The 20,732-nt window shown below is 50.0% G+C and overlaps 1 protein-coding gene across 8 annotated transcripts in view; it reads right to left on the bottom strand.

Annotated features, from left to right (window-relative positions):
- PPP1R12B (protein phosphatase 1 regulatory subunit 12B) overlaps positions 1–20,732 on the bottom strand; it is a 137,945-nt gene that overhangs the window by 10,190 nt on the left and 107,023 nt on the right. For 7 of the 8 annotated variants that reach the window (XM_086627101.1, XM_086627100.1, XM_086627095.1 and 4 more), the window contains 4 exons: positions 4,650–4,666; positions 3,984–4,131; positions 3,018–3,122; positions 2,721–2,774 (listed from right to left, as the gene is read on the bottom strand). In XM_086627101.1, coding sequence (XP_086483227.1) covers positions 2,721–2,774; positions 3,018–3,122; positions 3,984–4,131; positions 4,650–4,666 — 324 coding nt within the window. Of the gene's footprint in view, positions 1–2,720; positions 2,775–3,017; positions 3,123–3,983; positions 4,132–4,649; positions 4,667–18,895; positions 18,998–20,732 lie in introns of those variants that run through there. The other variant, XM_009992675.1, reaches the window with a different exon arrangement.

Raw genomic sequence — 20,732 nt, 5'->3', positions numbered from 1 at the left:
AGGCAATGAGAAAAGTCACCAAGCCCATCAAATAAGGAATGATGAACAGGAAAAGATGCCTGGAAATTCTGCTTCTCCCAGATGTAAATTAATAAATTTAAAGCTGTAAAGCTGTCTGCTTTCAGTATAGTTTGGAATCCTACAATTACGGGGGTAAGCTCTGCCATGTGAGTACTGGAGATGCCCTCAGGGGATAGCTGGAGCCCTTGCCTAGAGGGAGAGATCTGGACTCCATCAATGACTTTTGCAACATGACAGGGCTCAATGTGAGAGTATCCTCTCTGCAGTGCTGCGTTCAGCTCTGGGGTCCCCAACATCAGGACACGGAGCTGCTGGAGTGGGGCCAAAGGAGGTCACGGAGATGATGTGAGGGCTGGAGCACCTCTGCTCTGGAGACAGGCTGGAAGAGTTGGAGCTGTTCAGCCTGGAGAAGAGAAGGCTTCAGGGAGACCTTCCAGCACCTTCCAGTGCCTAAAGGGGCTACAGGAAACCTGGAGAGGGACTTTTTGCAAGGGTGTGTAGTGACAGGACACGGGGCAATGGCTTTAAACTGAAAGAGGGGAGATTTCGATGGGATCTAAGGAAGAGAATTTTACACAGAGGGTGGTGAGGCACTGGCACAGGTTGCCCAGAGAAGCTGTGGCTGCCCCATCCCTGGAAGTGTTCAAGGCCAGGTTGGATGAGGCTTTGAGCAACCTGGTGTAGTGGAGGGTGTCCCTGCCCATGGCAGGGGGGTTGGAATGAGATGACCTTGAAGGTCATAGAATCATGGAACGGTTTGGGTTGGAAGGGACCTTCAAGACCATCCAGTTCCAACCCCCCTGCCATGGGCAGGGACACCCTCCACTACACGAGGTTGCTCAAAGCCTCATCCAACCTGGCCTTGAACACCTCCAGGGATGGGGCAGGACCCTTCCAACCCAAACTATTCTATGATTCTATGATTCAAACCACCCCAGGAAAGTGTACTGAGCAGGAGGAAATGGCAAATGTGGGTCAGGAACAGGCTTTACACTCTCTGTTCTGCTCCTTCGTCCTCTGCAAAGAAACACAAGGCCAGGACAGCGAGAAAAACACTGCTTTTGAGTGTGGCCATGGATGATGGATTTTGGGTCACTTTTTGTCCACAGCATATTCAATGCAGGGATTTGTCAGCGCAAAATGCGTAAGGCGTCCTGGAAACAGTTAATGCCATCTTCACTGAGAAAGCTGGGCACCTTTTTTCCCTCTAACTCTCAAAAACCTGTATTTGTGACTGTCGTGATTCTAATTCAACAAAAGCACGGCAGGACACTGCCTGAACTCGGAGGCATCGCACGGGTGGGAGACGGGACACGCGGTGTGAGCTCGCTCTGGTTGCGGATGTCCGCTCAGGGCAAGTGCTCTGACCACCACACTCTCTTTTTTTCTCCCAAAAGAAAAGCTCCACTCGTGTCACGACTTCCCCAGCAGCTATGTTCAGATGACAGTGATGGTTCCATGTTTGATAACCCCACTCAGCCTGCTTTAAGGACACTTAGGAATTAGGTCCACACGGCTCGTTCCTTTGAGAATCTCAGTCTCGGGTTTCAGATGAGTGCAGAGATGTTCAGCTGAGCTTACATGGCAGTGCCATGGCCTGAGCATCAGCTCAGCTTCAGCAGCCTTGGTAAGTTCAACAGTCAAAGCCTGGCACCTGCCCCAGGAGGTATCTCACATGCTTGTATTGAGGGTGGATGTGCTCTGCCTAACTGTCCAAAATCAGGATTCTGAACGTCACCTCTTCTGGACTGTATCTGGCAAATCCCAGGAAGTGCTTACGCATAAATAATTAAGGTCTTCCATAGTAGGAATTAAATTTGAACACACAGTTTGACCATCCAGCAAAGCTTCTAAAAATTCAGGAGATGAAGTGCTTTAGGAGGAACCTTCAGTTCAGGCAACCCTCTAAAATGTAAGTGGACATTACTGAGAAACTGGAGCCAGGCTCCAGCTTTAATTAACCACTGGGGCATGTGGTGGGAGAACAAATGGTAATGGCCATCAGCTGAAGCAGGGGAGGTTCTGACAGATGTAAGGAAAAAAGAAAAATCACTATGAGGATAGGTAAAAACTAGAAGAAGAGGCTGAAGCTGTGGCAACTCAACACTCAGAGGTCTTCATGAAATGATGGGACAAAGCCCTGACTAACCTGGTTGACTCTGCTGAGATGCACTACAGATCTCCTTGGGTCCCTTCCAATCTTTCTGGAGCTGTATCTCTCTGAAGGCAGAGATTTAGCCAGACACTGCCCATTCAGCTTCGCTTACTGCAGTGAACCCGAGTGCTCAAGGAGGAGGAGGGAGCGTTCAAACATCCAGATTTCGAGTACAATCACAAGACAGACACCCAGCTAGTGTTTAGCCTTGTTCTCCCCACCACCCCAACCCAGTTTTTATTTATAAAGATCAAGAATATTTTAAAGCATAATGGACCAACAGTCTCTTAGCCTGGTACAACACAATTTGTTGGTCTGCAGCTCCCTATAACAAAATAAAGAAATTGGAACTAAGCTGATTTGCAAAGAGAGCAGAAAAGTCTCAGACACTCAAAAGGTCAGGACACAATTATCACTGTGCACTGCTCCACATGGCTAAAATATAACTTATCTTTTAATTAACACTTTCCTTCAGGAAATTACTATGCCTCGCAGAGCAACGTGAGGCAAAGACTGCAACTCAGAAGAAAGCAGAGACACGTACCCTTTTCTCCATCTCCAGCATGCTGGACCGGTCAGAAGTTTTCTCCTGTTTCTGCTATGTAAATTAAAAATAGAAAGCTATTAAAACTGAGAGGGATTCACAGGATGCTGCACAAAGGCCTAGATAGCCCACAGATACACTCGCCCGGAGAAGAACAGTCTTCACAGAATCACTCACGCTTATTTCTGTGAAAAATAAGTCTCTTCTGGAGCACTTCCCCTCCCAAAAGCTAAATCCTTTCCCATGCTGGAACACGCACTGGAATTCCTCCAGTCTAGGAGCTGGTCTTCACCTTACCTGGGCTGCTTTTTCCAACTTTGATTTGATATCGGCCAACTCAAGTTGGGCTTCCTGCAGTTTCGACTTCAGCTTTTGATTCTCAGACAGGGCGCTTTCATACAGCTGCAATGCGGAACAAAAGGTTTCAGTTAACGGGGCTGCTCTTCGGCCACCGCTCAGACCTCGTCGGCCGCACCGCTCGCAGCCGGCGCGTGTCCTCAGCGCTGAGCAGCTGGGGGGTCTGCTTCGCCCCCCCGCGTCAGGGCATCAGAAGGATACTTTGGATGCTTTACTGCGTTTTTGTAATTCATTCGAAATAAGAAAACAGCTGTTTAATTTTGTAGGGTGTTTAAACAAAGTCAAGAGGCAAAAAAAAAGGATGTTTTTAATGTAGGTAAACCACCAAGCATAGTACTGAGTTAAGCAGGCTGGATGAAGATGATAAGAGGGCTGGAGCACCTTTCCTATGAGGACAGGCTGAAAGAGTTGGGGCTGTTCAGCCTGGAGAAGAGGAGGCTCCGGGGTGACCTTATAGCGGTCTTCCAGTACCTCAAGGGGGCCTACAAGAAAGATGGGGAGAGGCTGTTCAGGAGGGCCAGTTGTGATAGGACAAGGGGTAATGGTTTTAAAATAGAGGGAGGTAGATTCAGGTTGGATATTAGGAAAAAATTTTTTACCATGAGAGTTGTAGAACACTGGAACAGGTTGCCCAGAGAGGTGGTGGATGCTCCATCCCTGGAGACGTTCAAGGCCCGGTTGGATGAGGCCCTGAGCAACCTGATCTAGTTGGAGATATCCCTGTTCCTTGCAGGGGGGTTGGACTAGATGACCTTTGAAGGTCCCTTCCAGCCCTAACCATTCTATGATTCTATGATTCTATGATGTATCTGAACCCATGATCCTTTCTTCCCAAAGACTCTCAGTGCAGGTTTCTGCAGCTCCTAAGGCGCAGCCAGTGACAATAATACATTTAAAAACACCTACTTTCTTATAGTCCCTGTTACTCTCCTCTTCTGCTCGGCTGCTGAGGGCGGCTAACCGGTTCTCCCTCCTGCTGTAGGCACTGGAGCGGCTGGAGGCACGGTCACTGTAGGAGGACTCACTGGTGGTGGGGTTCGTAGCTGCTTCCAACCTAAAACACGATGAAGATGCAGCACCGCGGAGCCGCCGCTACTTTGGGACAGGCAGTAGGAGCCCAACCGAGTTGGGACTTGGGGCCGAGGCAGAACCAGCTGGGCAGAGGCGCCGGGACGGCACCGAGCACCCTCTGCCCCATGGCGGGGCATCGCTGCTGAAGGCCAGGCAGCCGCCGCCGTTTTAAAAACTGGGAATACTCCAGCGGGTATCAGCCCAAACCCCAAACAGACAGTAATTTCCCATGGACCCCTCATCCTCACGGTGGGAACGGGCTCCATTTCTAATAGGGCACAGAGGGATTTTTGTGTCTCTGCATGGTAGCTGTTAAATAATTTGGGGAGCAAAGGATGAAGCAAACTGGCCCGAAAGTTGAGTCAAGCTGAGAACCAAACGGCCAGAATCAGCCTCAGCTGATGCTGTTGATTTGAAGCGCAGGGAACCCCCAAAGTGATACCCAAAACATGCTGTCAATAAATATTAAATAGAAAAAATTTCAAAAAATAAAATTCTTACCTGGAAAGTCTTTCATGCTGAAGGGGAAAAAAAAAAGAAAGAAAAAGGGAATTAATAATGAGGAGAATTAAAGGTTCAATTCAAGAACTGCAGAGCTACCCTGCGGCAGGTATCCTACCTCCGATACCAGCACTCGGCTCACAACAAGCTAAGCAGCGGAATTCCCATGCCCAAACTGGGAATCACCCATCCCTGCCGGAATCTTTTCAGCTGCTTCAGTCTCTCTGACGCATTTCAAATCTCATTTCTTTTGCGAACCTAAAACCTACTGAACCCTGTTCTTCAAATCCCAGTTTCCAGAATTGAAATCCATTCCTTTGAACCAAACCGAACCTACTGTTTCCCTTTTTCAATCAAATTATCCTCCCTGACTTTGATCACTGTCCTGTGCATGATGAGTGAGAGGGACTAACAGACCATGACACGCCGAGCTCGCTGCGGATTTGGGTTGAACATCAGGAAATTGCAAACGGTACTTCTTCTCCATGGGCAAGTCCCTGCTCCCCACAAAGAAAAGCTGCACTGTGGCAAGGAGATACACAGCGGAAGCTGCACGCGGAAAGGAGAAGACCCTTCCCCCAGCCGAAAGGGCGGACGTGTTGGTTGAAGCATGCGTGAGGTTCTTCTTTCCCCACCAAATCACCCCTGTCCCGTCCTCAGCGCTGCCTTTGCTGCAGCTGACGAGTGCAGAAATCAAATGGCGACGGCATCAGTGTCCCGCGGGACACCACGCGCTCACCTGCCATCTCCTTCTCTGCCAGGTTTCTCTCTGTCTGGCAGACCCTTGCTCAAACTCCAGGTGCTGTCGAACTCTTTTTTGGTCCCTTGAACTGGAAATTGAGCCCGAGGTTCCCCTGTCAGTTTTATTAGCAGCGTTGTTCCTCTGAGCGAGCACAAAGCACCTGCAGGCGCTCCCAGTTTTTTCCCTGGATCCTTTTTTATAAGCACAAGACTCAACGCAAGAAGGAGGACGTTACAGACAAGACCAGGGGTCAGGCTCTTAGTGCCCAGACATGCTTGTGCTGGGAGTTTGTGCTGCCTAGATCCACCACCAAATCCAGGGCTAAACACCTTGGTGGGTGGCAGATTTGCTGCCCGTCTGGTACCCCCGTGTTTGACGACCTCAGACCTCCACTCCTGCCTGGCACCCAGACGATGCTTCTGCTGCCCGGGCAGGTATCCAGGAGTGCACACCCCAGCCAACTGTGTTGAGTCACCCCGTTGCATGGAGAAGGAGGGTGGACAAGCGGCCCTGCAATCTCTCCATTCAAAGCCGAAGGACCACACGGAGCAGCACGGGCTGCGCCCAGCCTGCCCACACCGCTGCCCTCCGCTCGTCAGGATGCAGGGACCCAGCTACCTATTATGTAAATCTAATTATTAAATTTTTAATTTCTCCTGCCCTAGGGTAACCCTCATCTTGAGTCCTGACTCAAGACAGGAGCGTCCCCAAAGGATCTGCAATCCCTGCTCTGCAGCGCAGCCCCCGCCGTGTGACGCGGTGATCTGACCAGTACAAAAGAAAAGGAACTGATGAATCTCGGCACGTTTGAAGCCTCGTGGAACGGGCGACATGTTCAGCTGAAGCTGCTAAACACAAAGCTCAAAAGGACGAGCAAAGCCTGCAGGGCCCCCCTCAGCCAGGGCCCTGGGGCAGGTCTGGGTGCCAGCCCCATGCTGTAGAGACGGTCATCAAAGCTCCAGGAGCCCATCCCAGTGCTGGCGGGGGTCCTGAGCCACGGCAGCAGGTCCAGCCCCATATAATTTTGGCTCTAACCCTCTTTCCATGCACCAAAAGCTTTCCTTGCATCATGCACGTGAGAAACAACCCAAGGGAGACGGCAGACGGCCTTCCACCATAGTTAAGGCCAGCTGCACATCCACAAGTGATGGTGGATGCTGTCTGAGAAGCTTCTCATGGAGCCAAACACCCGGCAGCTGCCTACTGTTGTCACTGGGACATCTATGTGCTCATTCAAACAGCCGTGGCTTGGGCTATTCTCCATAGGAAGCTCCAAGCCAGTAAGGTGGGAAGCATTTTCCATACAGTTGGCCTCTGGTGCAGGGCTATCAATAGAAAGATCTCCCATTTTCACAGAATCATAGAACGGGTTGGGTTGGAAGGGACCTCAAAGATCATCTAGTTCCAACCCCCCTGCCACGGGCAGGGACACCTTCCACTACACCAGGTTGCTCAAAGCCCCATTCAACCTGGCCTGGAACACTGCCAGGGATGGGGCAGCCACAGCTTCTCTGGGCAACCTGTGCCAGTGCCTCAGCACCCTCAGAGGGAAGAATTTCTTCCTTAGATCCCATCGAAATCTCCCCTCTTCCAGTTTAAAGCCATTGCCCCGTGTCCTGTCACTACACACCCTTGTCCAAAGCCCCTCTCCAGCTTTCCTGTAGCCCCTTTAGGTACTGGAAGGTGCTGGAAGGTCTCCCCAGAGCCTTCTCTTCTCCAGGCTGAACAGCCCCAACTCTCCCAGCCTGTTTCCAAAGCAGAGGTGCTCCAGAGGTGCTCAGCCACAAACACAATGACTGATGTCTCTATGGTTTTTTGTTAGCCGAGCTTCCGACGTTTGCCTCTTACAACCCTCAGCTGGCTGACAGCTCCCTTTTAATTTGGCCCAATGACCCAACCTCCCCTATCGAGCGGGAGAGGGGAATTAGGAAGTGATTAACAAGGCTCTTGTTGAAAGTTATTTGTGCACTTTATGCTAATCCCCTTCACTGACGCCTTTTCCTGCCCGGCAATCGGCACGGCACGTCCCCGTTTGGTACCACAGACGCCCCCGCGCCCGCGTTTGAGCAGCGCGAGAGGCCCACACGCGGCTGGGCAAGGCAATATGGAAACCAAGCAACAAAGCCCGAGCAGGTCCCCACGCCAGCCCGCCTGCTTGCAGCAGGAGGGGGAAAAAAATAATCATTTTTGCCTTTTTCTTTTTTTTTTCCCCTCCAAAGAAACTAATAATTTCCATAGGCAGGGAGCGCAAAGGCAGGGTGCGGTGAGAAAGGAATCGCTTCTAACACAGCTGCTGGGAACAGCAACTGGGAATAAACCCAACAGGTTTATTGTATTTAAAACCTTCCCGGGTCGGGTACCGAAATGGACTGTTTCGGGCTGCGACCATCGCTGTGGCTGTGAGCAGAAGAGGGCAGTGAGATGAGACGGGAGGTCCTGCGAGCATCGGTCCTGCTGCCGCGGCCGGCATCAGAGCCGGGCAATCCTGCTGCCACCCCAGTGCCCGGCAGCTCCGGGCCGTCCCGAGCCAAAAGCTGGATATTTCTTAGGGACCAGTGATTCCTCCTGTGATTTTACCCCCCTCTGGGCTCATTCAAAGCACGCCTCTGCCACAAATCGACCCCAGCGTCTTGTAGAAACGGCACGGAGCTACAGGACATCTCTGTGTTTGCAGCTGTTGGGAAGGCGACTTTCCCTCACTCTTCAATTTTCGGGTGCCTTCTCCGTGGTTTTTTTTTCAGCTAAAAGTGGTATTTTTGAGACAAAGATGATTAAGTTTGAGGGGAAATGGATAAAGGCTGAGGTGTGGAAAGCAGAGCCTGAACGAGATGTCACAGCAGCTGTTGGAAGTGTCCCTGCTACAATGAAAGTTGCAGAACAGTTTTTATCAGCGGACCAGTCTCCTCCTTGCTGCTACCTTCAGGGAAGGAGGGGACATTTACTTATTTTGTTTTAAACCAGTTTCTTGCTCAGTATTTTCCCGGGTTTTGCACAAAAGCCAGTGTGGGTGCTGATATTTCAAGGAGCAGCTTATGCAGATGTTTGGTTTGTTTTTTTTTTTTTTAATAATGATGGAAGGAGGGAGGGGGAGAAAATCCTGAATGAGGTGGGGGGCGTGGGCAGAAACAAACACAAGTTCCCTTTTGCACTTTTCAAAAAAAAAGGCTCCAACTGAAAAGGGCAACATGGAAAGCAGCAGTTCTTAGCACAAAGAGTGTCTCTGACGCTCGAGGAAATGAGTTAAACAGAACGATGGCTGAAATCTCGTACCGAGGGGGGGCTGTGCTGGGCAGGAGGCATCTGAGAGGGGAAACGTGAGCCCCACACACAAATGTTGGACCAGGCGCTCAACTGAGACATCCTGCTATTTGCTCAAAGACAAACCTTTTCAGCAGCCACTGGGATATCGCATCGCAGACATATTCTCGGCAGAAAACAGCTTCTTTCTGGCTCGGTTCTTGTCCTGCTTTTCGGCCATCATGCCCTTGGAAATCTTCACCACGTGCTTCCAGCTGCACCTGCACCATCAGCTCAGCAACTGCCTCTCCTCCTTCTTTTAACGCGACCACAAAAATACTCAGTTAAACTTGCGCAGCGTTAGCTGGCTCACTGCGCTGCTCTGTAAGCACCAGAGAAGGCTGCATGTGCTCGGAGGTGCTGTCCCAGAGCTGGAAACTCCGAGGTCAGAGTCAGAAGGTGAAGGACAAAATTCTCTCTCCTTTGTTTCTGGAATAAGAAGTTGGGAGTAAAGAGAGGGAAATATGGCTGAGGCACTAAACGTGCACTTATTGACTAAGCTGGTGCAAGAAAGGGCTTTCCCTTCCTGATTTTGCCCCCAACATCAGAAGTACGGGGCTGCTGGAGTGGGGCCAGAGGAGGCCACGAAGATGATGCGAGGGCTGGAGCCCCTCTGCTCTGGAGACAGGCTGAGAGAGTTGGGGCTGTTCAGCCTGGAGAAGAGAAGGCTCCAGGGAGACCTTCCAGCACCTCCCAGTACCTAAAGGGGCTACAGGAAAGCTGGAGAGGGGCTTTGGACACGGGTGTGGAGTGACAGGACACGGGGCAATGGCTTTGAACTGAAAGAGGGGAGATTTCGATGAGATCTAAGGAAGAAATTCTTCCCTCTGAGGGTGGTGAGGCACTGGAGCAGGTTTCCCAGAGAACCTGTGGCTGCCCCATCCCTGGCAGTGTTCAAGGCCAGGTTGGATGAGGCTTTGGGCAACCTGGTGTAGTGAAGGGTTTCAGGGGGGTTGGAACTAGATGGTCTTTGAGGTCCCTTACAACCCCAACCGTTCTCTGATTCTGTGATTTTATCTTGAATGAATACTGTGCAATCTGTTAAGGTTAAAAAGGGGATGCTGATAAACTGCTGTATCAATTATACAAATGCATTGTGGTGTTGTTTTGTTGGTTTTTTTTTTTCCTTCCCCTGGCAAATCTGGAACAGTACTGGCAGTTTTGTCCAGGCTGCTTTGTTTCCCTTGGGATCAAAAGTTTGACGAGAAACATTAACAGCCGGGGAAGTGTCGGGCTGTGAAATCATCCTTCCTGCAATCCGAACAGGGTCATATCGCTGCAGGGTTCGGGGCGGGGGGAGGAGGACCCCAGGGAAAAGCGAGATGCTGGAGGCAGTTGTCCTGATTCAGAAACCAGCACAGCAGCCAGCACTGAGCTGAGACCCCGGCACTCCGGCTGAAGAGCACCGAGACACCCAAGGGGATGAGTTTTGAAGGAAAACAGCACACTTGCAGATGTACTTGCAACTTTCTGGTAATCCTTGGCTCTTAGACCTCACACCTGAGAGATCACATCATCTTTCCTCCAGTCCATCTCATGATGGGCATGTTCAGGTAGTGGTGGGGGTGGTGGAGGACAGCAAAGGGGTTCAGCTAATTTTACCAGTCCTCCCGGAGAGGGTCAGAGGCGATTCAGCCCAGGTGGGCTGGGAAAACATAGGACATCTGAGATGGGACCTGAGAAAGGGCGCCAAGAACGTCATACTGGATCCTCCCTGCGCCAGCCACTTGCTTCTGAGCCCCCAGTTGTCACTGTGCTGATGCTGGTCAATCCCAAGGCGAAGGCACAGCTATGTACTGGCTGTGGCTTTACTCGTCCGGACTGTTGGGATGCTGCACAGCACCAGGAGCGCCATCCGGTTTTGATTTTAGAAATGTGCTTGGACTGTGGAGGGCAGGAGCCTTCCCTTAAAAACTCAGAAACTCTGACAGCTGTTGGGAGTTCAGAGAAGTATAATTCAACCCAAATTCCTCCTGGAAGGTTTAGATAAAATGCAGCCCTGAAATGCAGTGCCAAAAAGGGGGATCGGCCACTGCTCTTGCCAAGACAGAAACTGGCCTAAGTGCTTCCAATTGTGCTCTTCTGCGGTCGGGATCTGACCCAGCAAAGGCAGAAAAAGTCTATTTACATTGGTTAGAAAAAAAAAAAGTAGAAGAAGAAAAAAAAGATGCTTTGGGAACATTTTATGCTTCGTTATCTCCAATTGGCTAACCTCAGGAAAATATGCACTATTTTAAGATAGTTCTCAAGGAATTTATTTTGGTGCGTTTCGTCTCAGAGATCCTGATCAACGCTTACGATTAAATAACCACCATTTAACGAGATCCTGGAGCGCAGCTCCAGCCCTGCTGTCCTCCCTTTTCTTCATCAAGTGGAGAAGTTTGAGGAACCTCTCGGATTTAATTCTTGCGTTGGCAAATACCCTCCTGTGAGTCCTGTTTGTTTTAGAAATCAAACAAAAAATCAAGCCAGCTGCTTTTGGGGCCAGTTCTTTCCCTCTTATATGCAAAAGCCGCCACGTTCCTGCAGTTCCGTAGCTCTGCTGCTCCTACACTCCATAGGTTTATGTGCTTGGCTGCACTGGGGCAGCCGTAAGAAGGTCAACCTCTCTGGCGTGTCGTGTTGCTGCAGGCAGAAGCGAACCTGGAGCTGGCACAGCAAAAGTTGAGCTGGAAGGAGAAGCAGCAACGAGGAAGGCTGCCTGGTACAACCTCCGGTCCATTCCCATCGGGTACAACCAGATCGGCGTTCCCCCTCAAGCCACGTTTGTCTTTCAAGTCAGGCAGGGTTGGGGTCAAGCTTGGTTTTCCAGTGAGCGCGAAATAATGAGAAGGTCTGGTTGAACTTTGCTTTTGATACAGTTTGTGGAGGTCATCGCCTCCCTCGGAAAGCTGCTCTGCTGACCCCAGAGCTGCGGTTTGCTCCGGCGTCCTGTTAGCTCCAGTGGTGGACGTGATGGATAGTGCTGCCTCCCAACCCTGGTTTGCGTCTGTGCAAACGCAGGGATTACAAAATCCCGTCGACGTGATTAATAATCCGGTGTAGCCAAACCACCTCCACATAACCTCCAACTCCCCACAGCCTGATGCAAAATATGTTTTCACAACCTATAAATCAATAAACTTTGCTTAATAAAAGCTGCTGTTACTGAAGCATAATATTAAAAGGTTCTCCAAGATGGAATAGTGGCTTTGGCAGCTGTCTGCAACACATCCCAGCGCTTCCAGTCCGGCGAGCACGTGTTTCATCTGCAACAAAACACGTACGGCCGTAACGGACCGCCGGCCGCCCCTCCTGCCGTGCCAGCCGCCGAGCCGTCGTACGCGGTTTGCGCGGTCGCCAGCCGTGCCTCAGTTCCCCTCGCGCGGCCCGTTGGCTGCGCGGCTGCCGCAGTTTATTACCGCTCTTCCCTTGGGAATAAAATTTGCCGTGTAAAACGTCGAGCTGGATTGTATTCTAATTCAGTAAAGGCCACAATTCAGAAACCTGGCTTTGTTGCTCTCGTTGTTTTTCCTTCTTTTCTAAGGGGTCAAATGTTGTTGGTGAAAAATTCAGTCTTGCAAAGCAATGTGATCTTAGACAAAGCTCTCCAGACATGAGGAGATAAAAGCCAAGTGACACAAGAAGAGAAGATTTCTGCTCCTACAGTTCTTCAGCACAAGAATGCCACAGGTCTGCAGGCACCGACGCCGTCCTTGCCTCTACAAACGCGCTGGCGGGACGTTACCAGGTGTTATCATCAGGTATTCAAAAACCTATTTGGCCACCAGCCAGGACTGAAGCTGCCTAAAGCCAACCCTGCTGACCTTTTGGAGCGAAGCCCACTCCGAAATCCGGTGAACATCTCCTGGGGCCTCCAGCCACACGGCATTCCCGTCACAGCCGCTACGGCCACGGGCAGCGTTCGCGTGGAAAAGCGACTGGGGCTGGCTCAGGTGTGCCGCCCCGTCTGCGTCACACAAAGCAACTCGTGCTTTTAGAACTAAGATGGTTTATACCATCCTTCTCCTCAACTGTTTCAGTCTAAAATAGCTCCAGACCAGCTGCCGGTCAGCCATCCGAACCTGGAGCTGCTCTCATCTATTTGAGGACAGGAATCGAGCGATTTACAATTTATCTAAATAAAATAAATTTATATAAGTAAAATAAATGTACAATTTACAAAGAAGTTACAATTCCTTGCTTAAAAAACCCCAAGAAACCACAACAAAAGCAACCTAACAATTCCCCAGGAGCTCCGAGTCTCTTCTAGTCCTTTTTCCTATGGGTTTGTATTTATTTTACGAAAACCAAAGCTATAATGGGCTCCTGCAACAGCAGTAAACATTGGTTTCCAGTTCAGCACTTTGCAGTGGTTTGCTGCCTACAGAGTTTCCACCCACTCTCTCCATCACTTCCCATGGCCGCTCGTTCCCATCCCACAGCACCTCCCTGCCTCCGTTGTGCCACCGTGCTTGGTTTTGTGGCTGTACCATGAGCTGACCCAAATTAAAGACATCCTCTTTTTCCTTCTCCCTTCATTCCTTTTACAGTCCAGGCCAATGCCCTGGTCTGGTGCAACCTCAAGTTGTCCTCTGACCTTCTGGTCTCCTTGCCCTGCACCAGGCAATGGTTTCAAAAGCTGAGCCATCACAAATGATGGGTCTCCAGCTGTTTAACCAGCTTCTTCAAAGGCACCCATCCCTGACCAGGCAGTAGAGGGTCAAAACCGGGAGTTTTAAATGAGGTTGTAGCATCACATCGCGTGCTCCTTTCTGAATCATCCATGACCCTTTAACAGTTAACAGACTCCCTGCTGTGGCTTCAGCTTGGATCAGTTCGCTCTGTTCCTCGGAAGGGAGGAGAGCTGAAGCAGAAAGTTTAGTCGCAGGGCCACAGGCCACTCACCCCGTGGGTCAGAGCACGTGCCCCGACCCATTTTATTTATACACGCAGATGTCGCCAGCGACAGGAGCCTGGCTCCTGAGTCACAGCAGGGAACATCGAACGGGTGGTGCCCTCAGAAGGACTAGAAGTTCCCGATTCGCTTCCAGATATGGACATTTACAGGGGAAATCTCAAAAAACAGAGAACAAACTGAACTCAGAAGGATTTCTTACTGATACCCATCTAAGGAACGTGATGCTTGAGAAATAACCAGTGCTAAACAAATCAGGGTGCTGAAGAACACAGACGAAGGTTAATTGCCTTAAAGTTCAAGTTTCAGTATCCCACGTTTTTCGCTGGCTGATGGAAGAGGCTGATGAATCGTTTCCGCAAATACCGTGTAACGAGTCAGCAATCCAGAAATTAGACAGAAAATGTCACGAGACAACTTATTTGACCCCAATTCAATTTATGCAGCATCATTTTAATCACAACCAGAATGAGTCCAAGGCACTAAACGGAAACCCGGGAAGATAAAGTTTCCTGGAGAAATGTTTTCCTGACACTCTCCATTCTCTAATGCACTTGCAGCGGCAGCACGGCAAGCCAAGTGATTCATCCAGGTCACCCTAACGTGAGAACAAACCTCTTACTACCAATATCTGAGACAAGATGAAACCTGTTGCAAAAGCGCCCACGGAGTGCCAACTGTCAGACACGTTTCTACTCCAAGCTTTTCGAGGCTGCAGCCTGATCGGGCACTTCTACCAGCCTCTCCACGCTCCTGGACATCTCTCCCTCATTGAAAGCAGTCTGGTTTGCTCACTTTACCAGACCTCTAAGACTTTACACCATTATTTCTGTATTAATACCCAAACCACGCTGGTTTTATTTGCAGGGCCAAGCATCTGCAGCTCAGACAGCTACAATTTTTGTGCTTTAGCCTTTCTTTCCCCCCCTTTAAGATTTACTTTGGATTCTAGATGTGTGTGTCCACATTTGCACCCAGATTAGAAGCGTTTGCTGCCGTGGTAATCACGGGCTTGATCCGGAGCCCGGCTAACAGAGACGGCAATCTGGAAACCGCTGCTTTTTATGCTCAAGTATTACTATCAAATCTCGGTGAAAACATACGGCCCCTACAAGGGGATGCTCTTGCATCTCCTATTCCACGTAGTGTGGCTCCTTCAGACACTCCAATGAAAGGTGGAATGAAAATCCATCAGTGCAGACCACTGAGTATACTTAAAACTTTATTGCTGAGTCCTTGCTGACAAAAATTCGGCTGGAAAGCTTCAAGCAGTGAAGGCGGCGTAACGAGGGAGCAACCTAACAGCAGAGGGAAAAAGCCTTGTAGTGAAAGTGTGAACACGGCAGAACAAGAATTATATGGAGCTTTTCGAGGAGCGAGTAACAACCATCACGTGACGACAGCCAGAGAGATGCAGCCACAAACGGCACGCATGAGCGCTGACGAGGGTTTTCAATTCTGATGGTCTTTTTTACGGCAAAAAAATATCCAAGACAAGAAGGAGCAGTCTGTAAAAGCAAGGAGGGCTGCTTGACAAAGAGGTGGGAAACCACTGAAAAGCCACAATTACAATCCCTGCAGTAAGTTGGGAACGTGCGTTCTCTTCGCTTTCATTTTCCTGCCTAACCCATATCCCACGGAGAAATGCAAGGGTTGGGAATCACAGAACAGTGAAGTGCCACAGTGAACAGATGGATGAGTTGAAACACAAACTATAGGGTATTTCCTACGAAAAAAAAAACCTAACTGAGCCAGTGTAAATAGGATTTAAAAAAAAGAAAAAAAATTCAGTCCTTGCTTTCACCCTCGTCCTTTCAATCCTGCCATTTATTTGCTCATTTATGCACAATAGGTTTCACTCCATGAAATTATTACATCTATTACACTATTATTACACTATTATTACACTATTATTACACTATTATTACACTATCACACTCCTGGAACTGACTAGGTGAGTGATATTCTGTTGAGGAAGAGAAACCTCGAGCTAAAACAGTACAGTGCAAAAACTTGGGAGGGAAACGCACCCACCGCCACAAAACTGGAAGCTTTTGCCAAATAACGGGATGATCTGAATTGATGTCAAAGGGATTTGAGTTTCTGCTTTCCAGCAACATCCTCATTAAAGCAGCTAAAAAGGTGGAGCTAACAGCTAACAGAGCTATCACCCGGGGTGATTTAACAGGATTTACGTGGCTATTTCTGTAGTGGTGACTCTAATTCTGGGCTCTTCTGTTGTGACACAAGAAATTAAGTATTTTAGTTTGTGGAGGTTCACGGGCAATAGGACAGTGTTGACCTTGCACATGGGGGTGGTCACACACCAACACCCCGCTCTCACTAGAATCTCCTCCGCCTGCCTTTTGATCCCACAGTCTCCTTTCTAATGACTTGTATGAGTTAGAATCATGGAATGGTTTGGGTTGGAAGGGACCTCAAAGATCATCCAGTTCCAACCCCCCTGCCATGGGCAGGGACACCCTCCACTACATCAAGTTGCCCAAAGCCTCATTCCACCTGGCCTTGAACACTTCCAGGGATGGGGCAGCCACAACTTCTCTGGGCAACCTGCTCCAGTGCCTCACCACCCTCAGAGGGAACAATTTCTTCCTTAGATCTGATCTAAATCTCCCCTCTTTCAGCTTAAAGCCATTGCCTCGTGTCCTGTCACTACATGCCCTTGTCCAAAGCCCCTCTCCAGCTTTCCTGTAGCCCCTTTAGGTACTGGAAGGTGCTGGAAGGTCTCCCCGGAGCCTTCTCTTCTCCAGGCTGAACAGCCCCAACTCTCTCAGCCTGTCTTCTAGAGCAGAGGTGCTCCAGCCCTTGCATCATCTTCACTGCAAAGTGCTCACCCTTCTCAGCAGTGCACTTCAGGAGATCTCATCAATTAAAGGCAGAAGCAGCCCCACATGCAATATTATCCTAACACCTGAGGAGGAACGTTACAAGCAGCACGGCACGCACAGCAGGGAATGCCGTCGGAAACCGCTTTGCCAATGACATTTGGATGCAGCTGCTTGGCACCGATACCTCAATAAGTTAAAACCTTCTTTGCTTTGTCTGGTTCTCTAAGAGGTTTTTTCCACGTCTGTACCACACGTCAGGCTCTCTGCCTGCTTGTGTGTTTTCACACCCCTGCTCAGCTGGGAACGTTTAGAGTCCAACAGGTCTCCTGGTATCAATCTTGAGTGGATGGAAAGACAAAAGACTCCAAGATATCACGTTCCTACCTGTTTTAGTAAGGCTGGTGGCACCCTGCGGCAAGGGTGGCTGTGACTGTGGGCACGGGGGAACACATGCATGGGACAAAGCAGTAGAACACCGCACTCCATTATTTCTCTTTCTCATGGCAGAATTACTTAGTCTTGGAGAAAGAGTTAACTCAGATACTTTGTTTTAGCCTGAAGTAAATCCCTCCCTAATCAGCCTTTTAAGGTATGGGCTATTTCCATAACCCAGGCTGCACCAGGACTGTTTTCTATACCGACTGGTGAGTCGATGCTGCTGCACTCCCCGGCTGGCTTCCCCCCTGCATCGATGCTCCGGAGCCACAGCTGGCGTTACCATCCCTACTGCAAGAACCACCAAAATCTCCCTGCTCATGTGTTTGTTCTCACCCAAATCCCACTGCCACCAGGAGCTGATGGAAGCTCTTCTCCAGGCCCTCCCCGTTCCCACCCGGCACCTTTCTGTACCCACCCAAGAGCTCCCACCACCTCCTCCAGCACCCACGGGGTCCCCCCAAGAATGTGCCATCCCCTCACGGCTACGGACAGAGAAAACCAGCACCTCCTGTCAGTCTGCACCAAAGCAGACAGGCACGTACCGCGAACACAGCAGCCACGGCTCTTGCGAGATGCCCGTCACTTGTTCATACACCTTAATGCATCGGGGGGGAAAACACGTCAGTCTGCATCTGCCAAACATGACTGACCTTAAGAAACTTGGGTTTTGAAAGAAATAAAAACATTTTCAGCTTTCCTCGAGGAGTAAGAGCACGTGTGGAAGGTTCCCCACCTGCTACGAGGCTGGTTATCCATACTGTGCAATTTATCGAGGAATGGTAAGCACAGCTGTAAAAACTGATGAAGAAAGTTCATCTAAGCACACAGGGGAGAGTTTTAGATCATCTAAAACCTCCCTGGAGATACCCTGACTGCAGATAGGAAGAAAGCACAGACTCCTGCTCCTGGGTTAAACAGTTAACAGCCCGGGGGCAACCAACAGCCACGAAAGCCCTGCGGCTGAAGTTCCAGAGGTCAGGAACCGCTTCCATTAACATCAGGCAGTGGGTTAAAATCATATTTATATTTTTTGGGCAATGCTTTTTCCAAACTAAGGTCTGTCAACTTCAAAAGGAGCAGACAATGCGTATCTGGTTTGAGCAAACACCAGTGCTCAGATTAATTTAATGCTTACATCTAAAATTAGCCTGCCTTTCTAAAACTAATTCCTCCGGGCTTTGACTCGGGCATGATAATGTTTCTTGACGGAGAAGAGACTGCCGGAATAACGACACAGACCAGGAGAGTTTCGTGACAGCCCTTCACACGGAGACATTAGCAACACCGTTACGAAACATTCCCAACTTTCAGACACTTTGATAGATGGGGACATCAGCTCTGGTTTGGGGAGGACTAGTTAACTCCCTTGACTTGCCTCCTGCTACAGGTGGTTTTCTTCATTTTGTTATTTTTGTTGAAATTATTGAACTATACCACAGGCCAGCCCAGCCCCAAGGGTGAAAGCTGGATGGCAAACCTCATTTCACCAGCAGTATCATAGAACCATGGAACAGTTTGGGTTGGAAGGGACCTCAAAGATCATCTCGTTCCAACCCCCCTGCCATGGGCAGGGACACCCTCCACTACACCAGGTTGCCCAAAGCCTCATCCAACCTGGCCTGGAACACTGCCAGGGATGGGGCAGCCACAACTTACCAAAGTGTTTCTGGGCAGAGTGCAGTTTAACAAGCTGGTCAGGTTTTGCCTCATTTTCATCGGCGAGGTTTTCAGCCAGCAATAGCCTACCAGGAGAGCGATGTGAAAAGCAGGACGGGGGGGAACCACCATCACAGCAACCCCCTGCAGCCATAAACTCTAGCAACGCCGGGCGAGGACTCCGGCAGTTTGCTTAAAACCTGTTGCTGCACAGGCCCCTTCCCAAGTTGAATTTAAACCATCACCTTTCCAAAGCAAACCACGACACAGGTCTGAGGGTGGGACAACAAACCGCCACCTCCAGTCTCTGCTCGGAGCACGTGCCCAGCAGGTCTGCGTGTGATACAGAAAGGAAAAAGCTGCTTACTCTGAGCGTCTTTGCGATCGGGGAAGGAGAGGACGGGGGAGAATCTGACTGAGCCTTCCTGCCGCGGGTATATTCTTTACTCCTGGTGTACAGGGACGACATGGCCTCGCGCTGTGTGTCTGGGAGTCTCTGAGAAGCAATACAAGTCTTGCTCTCCCGTTGCTCTATGGTGCTCGGCAGGTCCTTCTTCCAAGGTCAGAACAAACTAATTAAACTATTCACAGCTCTGGTAATTAAACCCTGCTGTTTAGGGTGTATAATTTTAGGCATTAATCTGCTGCAGGGAGAGCTGGGGCTCCACGATGTTTCTTGTCCGAGAAGAAGAGAAAGTGTCAAGGACTCGCTGTGCTCCAGCGCCGGGCGTTGCTCCGTGCCAGCCTCACCGACCGGGCCCCATCCTGACTTCTCCACAAAAGGACATTTCCTCTCGTCCAGAGCGTATGCCACAGGACCAGAGCGATCTCCTCCCAAACCCGCAGGAGGCAAAAAACTCTCGGCTCAAGAGAGTGAGCCGGCAAACCAGCTGGTTTTATCTAGACACGAAGCTTTTGCTAAAAAAACAAAAAAAAGAAAAGAAGAGAACAGAACAGAACAGAACACCAAAACCTGTTTTACTTCGGAGCGCTGCTGCGAGCTCTCTGCCGTCGCTGCGCGGAGCCGCATGCTTTAAGCGCAACGAAAAAGCATAAATCAGGAACAAACGCTGGTTTGGAAAGGGGCAGTCCAGATGAAGTTGTGTTTTGTTCCGTCCTCCTCCTCCTCCTCCTCCTCCCGGGCGCCGTTACCCACGCGCAGGCTTCTCCCAGCCCTCCCCACCGCTGCCTTCTGACATTCCAGATCCTGACTCGCTCCATGAGGAATGCTGGAGGGCGGCCAGCGGCAGCGATTCGCTTTCAGCTTGGGATTTGGGCTGCTACTTGTAGGGGAAAAAAGGAGGAAAAAAAAAAAAAAATAAAAGAAAAAATTATCCAAAACCAGGAGGGGAAGAAAAGAAAATAACTCACAAGCTCCCAAGGCCTGGCAGGCTGCGGGCAGGAGCTCGGAGGCAAATCGATGGCAAAGCTTCAATTCCAGCACGTGTTTTGCGGCCGCGACAACGGGAGATGTCTGCCAGGGCACGGGGCAGTTCGTACCCCCAAAGGGAGGACACGCTCACGCAGCACAACGGGGTTTTTGCTGTTTGCTCGTAAAGCCCGTTCAGAGCTGCGAGAAGGTGACACAGAGCTCATGGAACGTACACTCGTTCAGACGAGCGTTTGGGATCGAGGAGGGGAGAGGAGCTTGGAGGAAATTAAAAAAAAAAAAAAAGGGTGGGGAGAGCATGTACCTCTAGCCAAACTTCCAGCCAGCTCTTCGCTGAGCTGTGCTGCTGCTGCACAAGTCAGCTCGCTGGAAAGCCGCTCCGCAGTGGCTCCGAGATGTCCCCTTATGTCCCATCTGAACAACCCGTGGGATCTTCATTCGAAAAACGCCCTCGAACACTCAGTGGGTGCGCGGACGTAACAGCTCTCACTCACCAAATACAATCTTGCAACCATAAGGTTGCAAATCTACATTTTTCTTTGCTGGAAAGGCATCAGTCCGGGCATCTGCACTGGACGAGTTCCAGTAATGCAGCATTAATGAACCAGTACCACCCCGAAGGACGTGTCCTCATCCGGACTCATTCCCATCCACCGCTGGGTGCCTGGGGTTAACCCACCTGCAGCGCACGTTCTGCTCCAGCTCCACAGGCTGCTTTACCATGAAATATTTCCTAGCAAGTGCAGAAGGATATCTCTATAAAAAATATTTTAAGAGTGTTACTACACTTGGATCTCTCTCTGTTGATCTGAAA

The sequence above is a fragment of the Tauraco erythrolophus genome, chromosome 27 (assembly GCF_009769465.1).
Source record: "Tauraco erythrolophus isolate bTauEry1 chromosome 27, bTauEry1.pri, whole genome shotgun sequence".
Classification (NCBI taxonomy): Eukaryota; Metazoa; Chordata; class Aves; order Musophagiformes; family Musophagidae; genus Tauraco; species Tauraco erythrolophus.
This window is presented reverse-complemented; position numbering and strand designations above follow the sequence as displayed.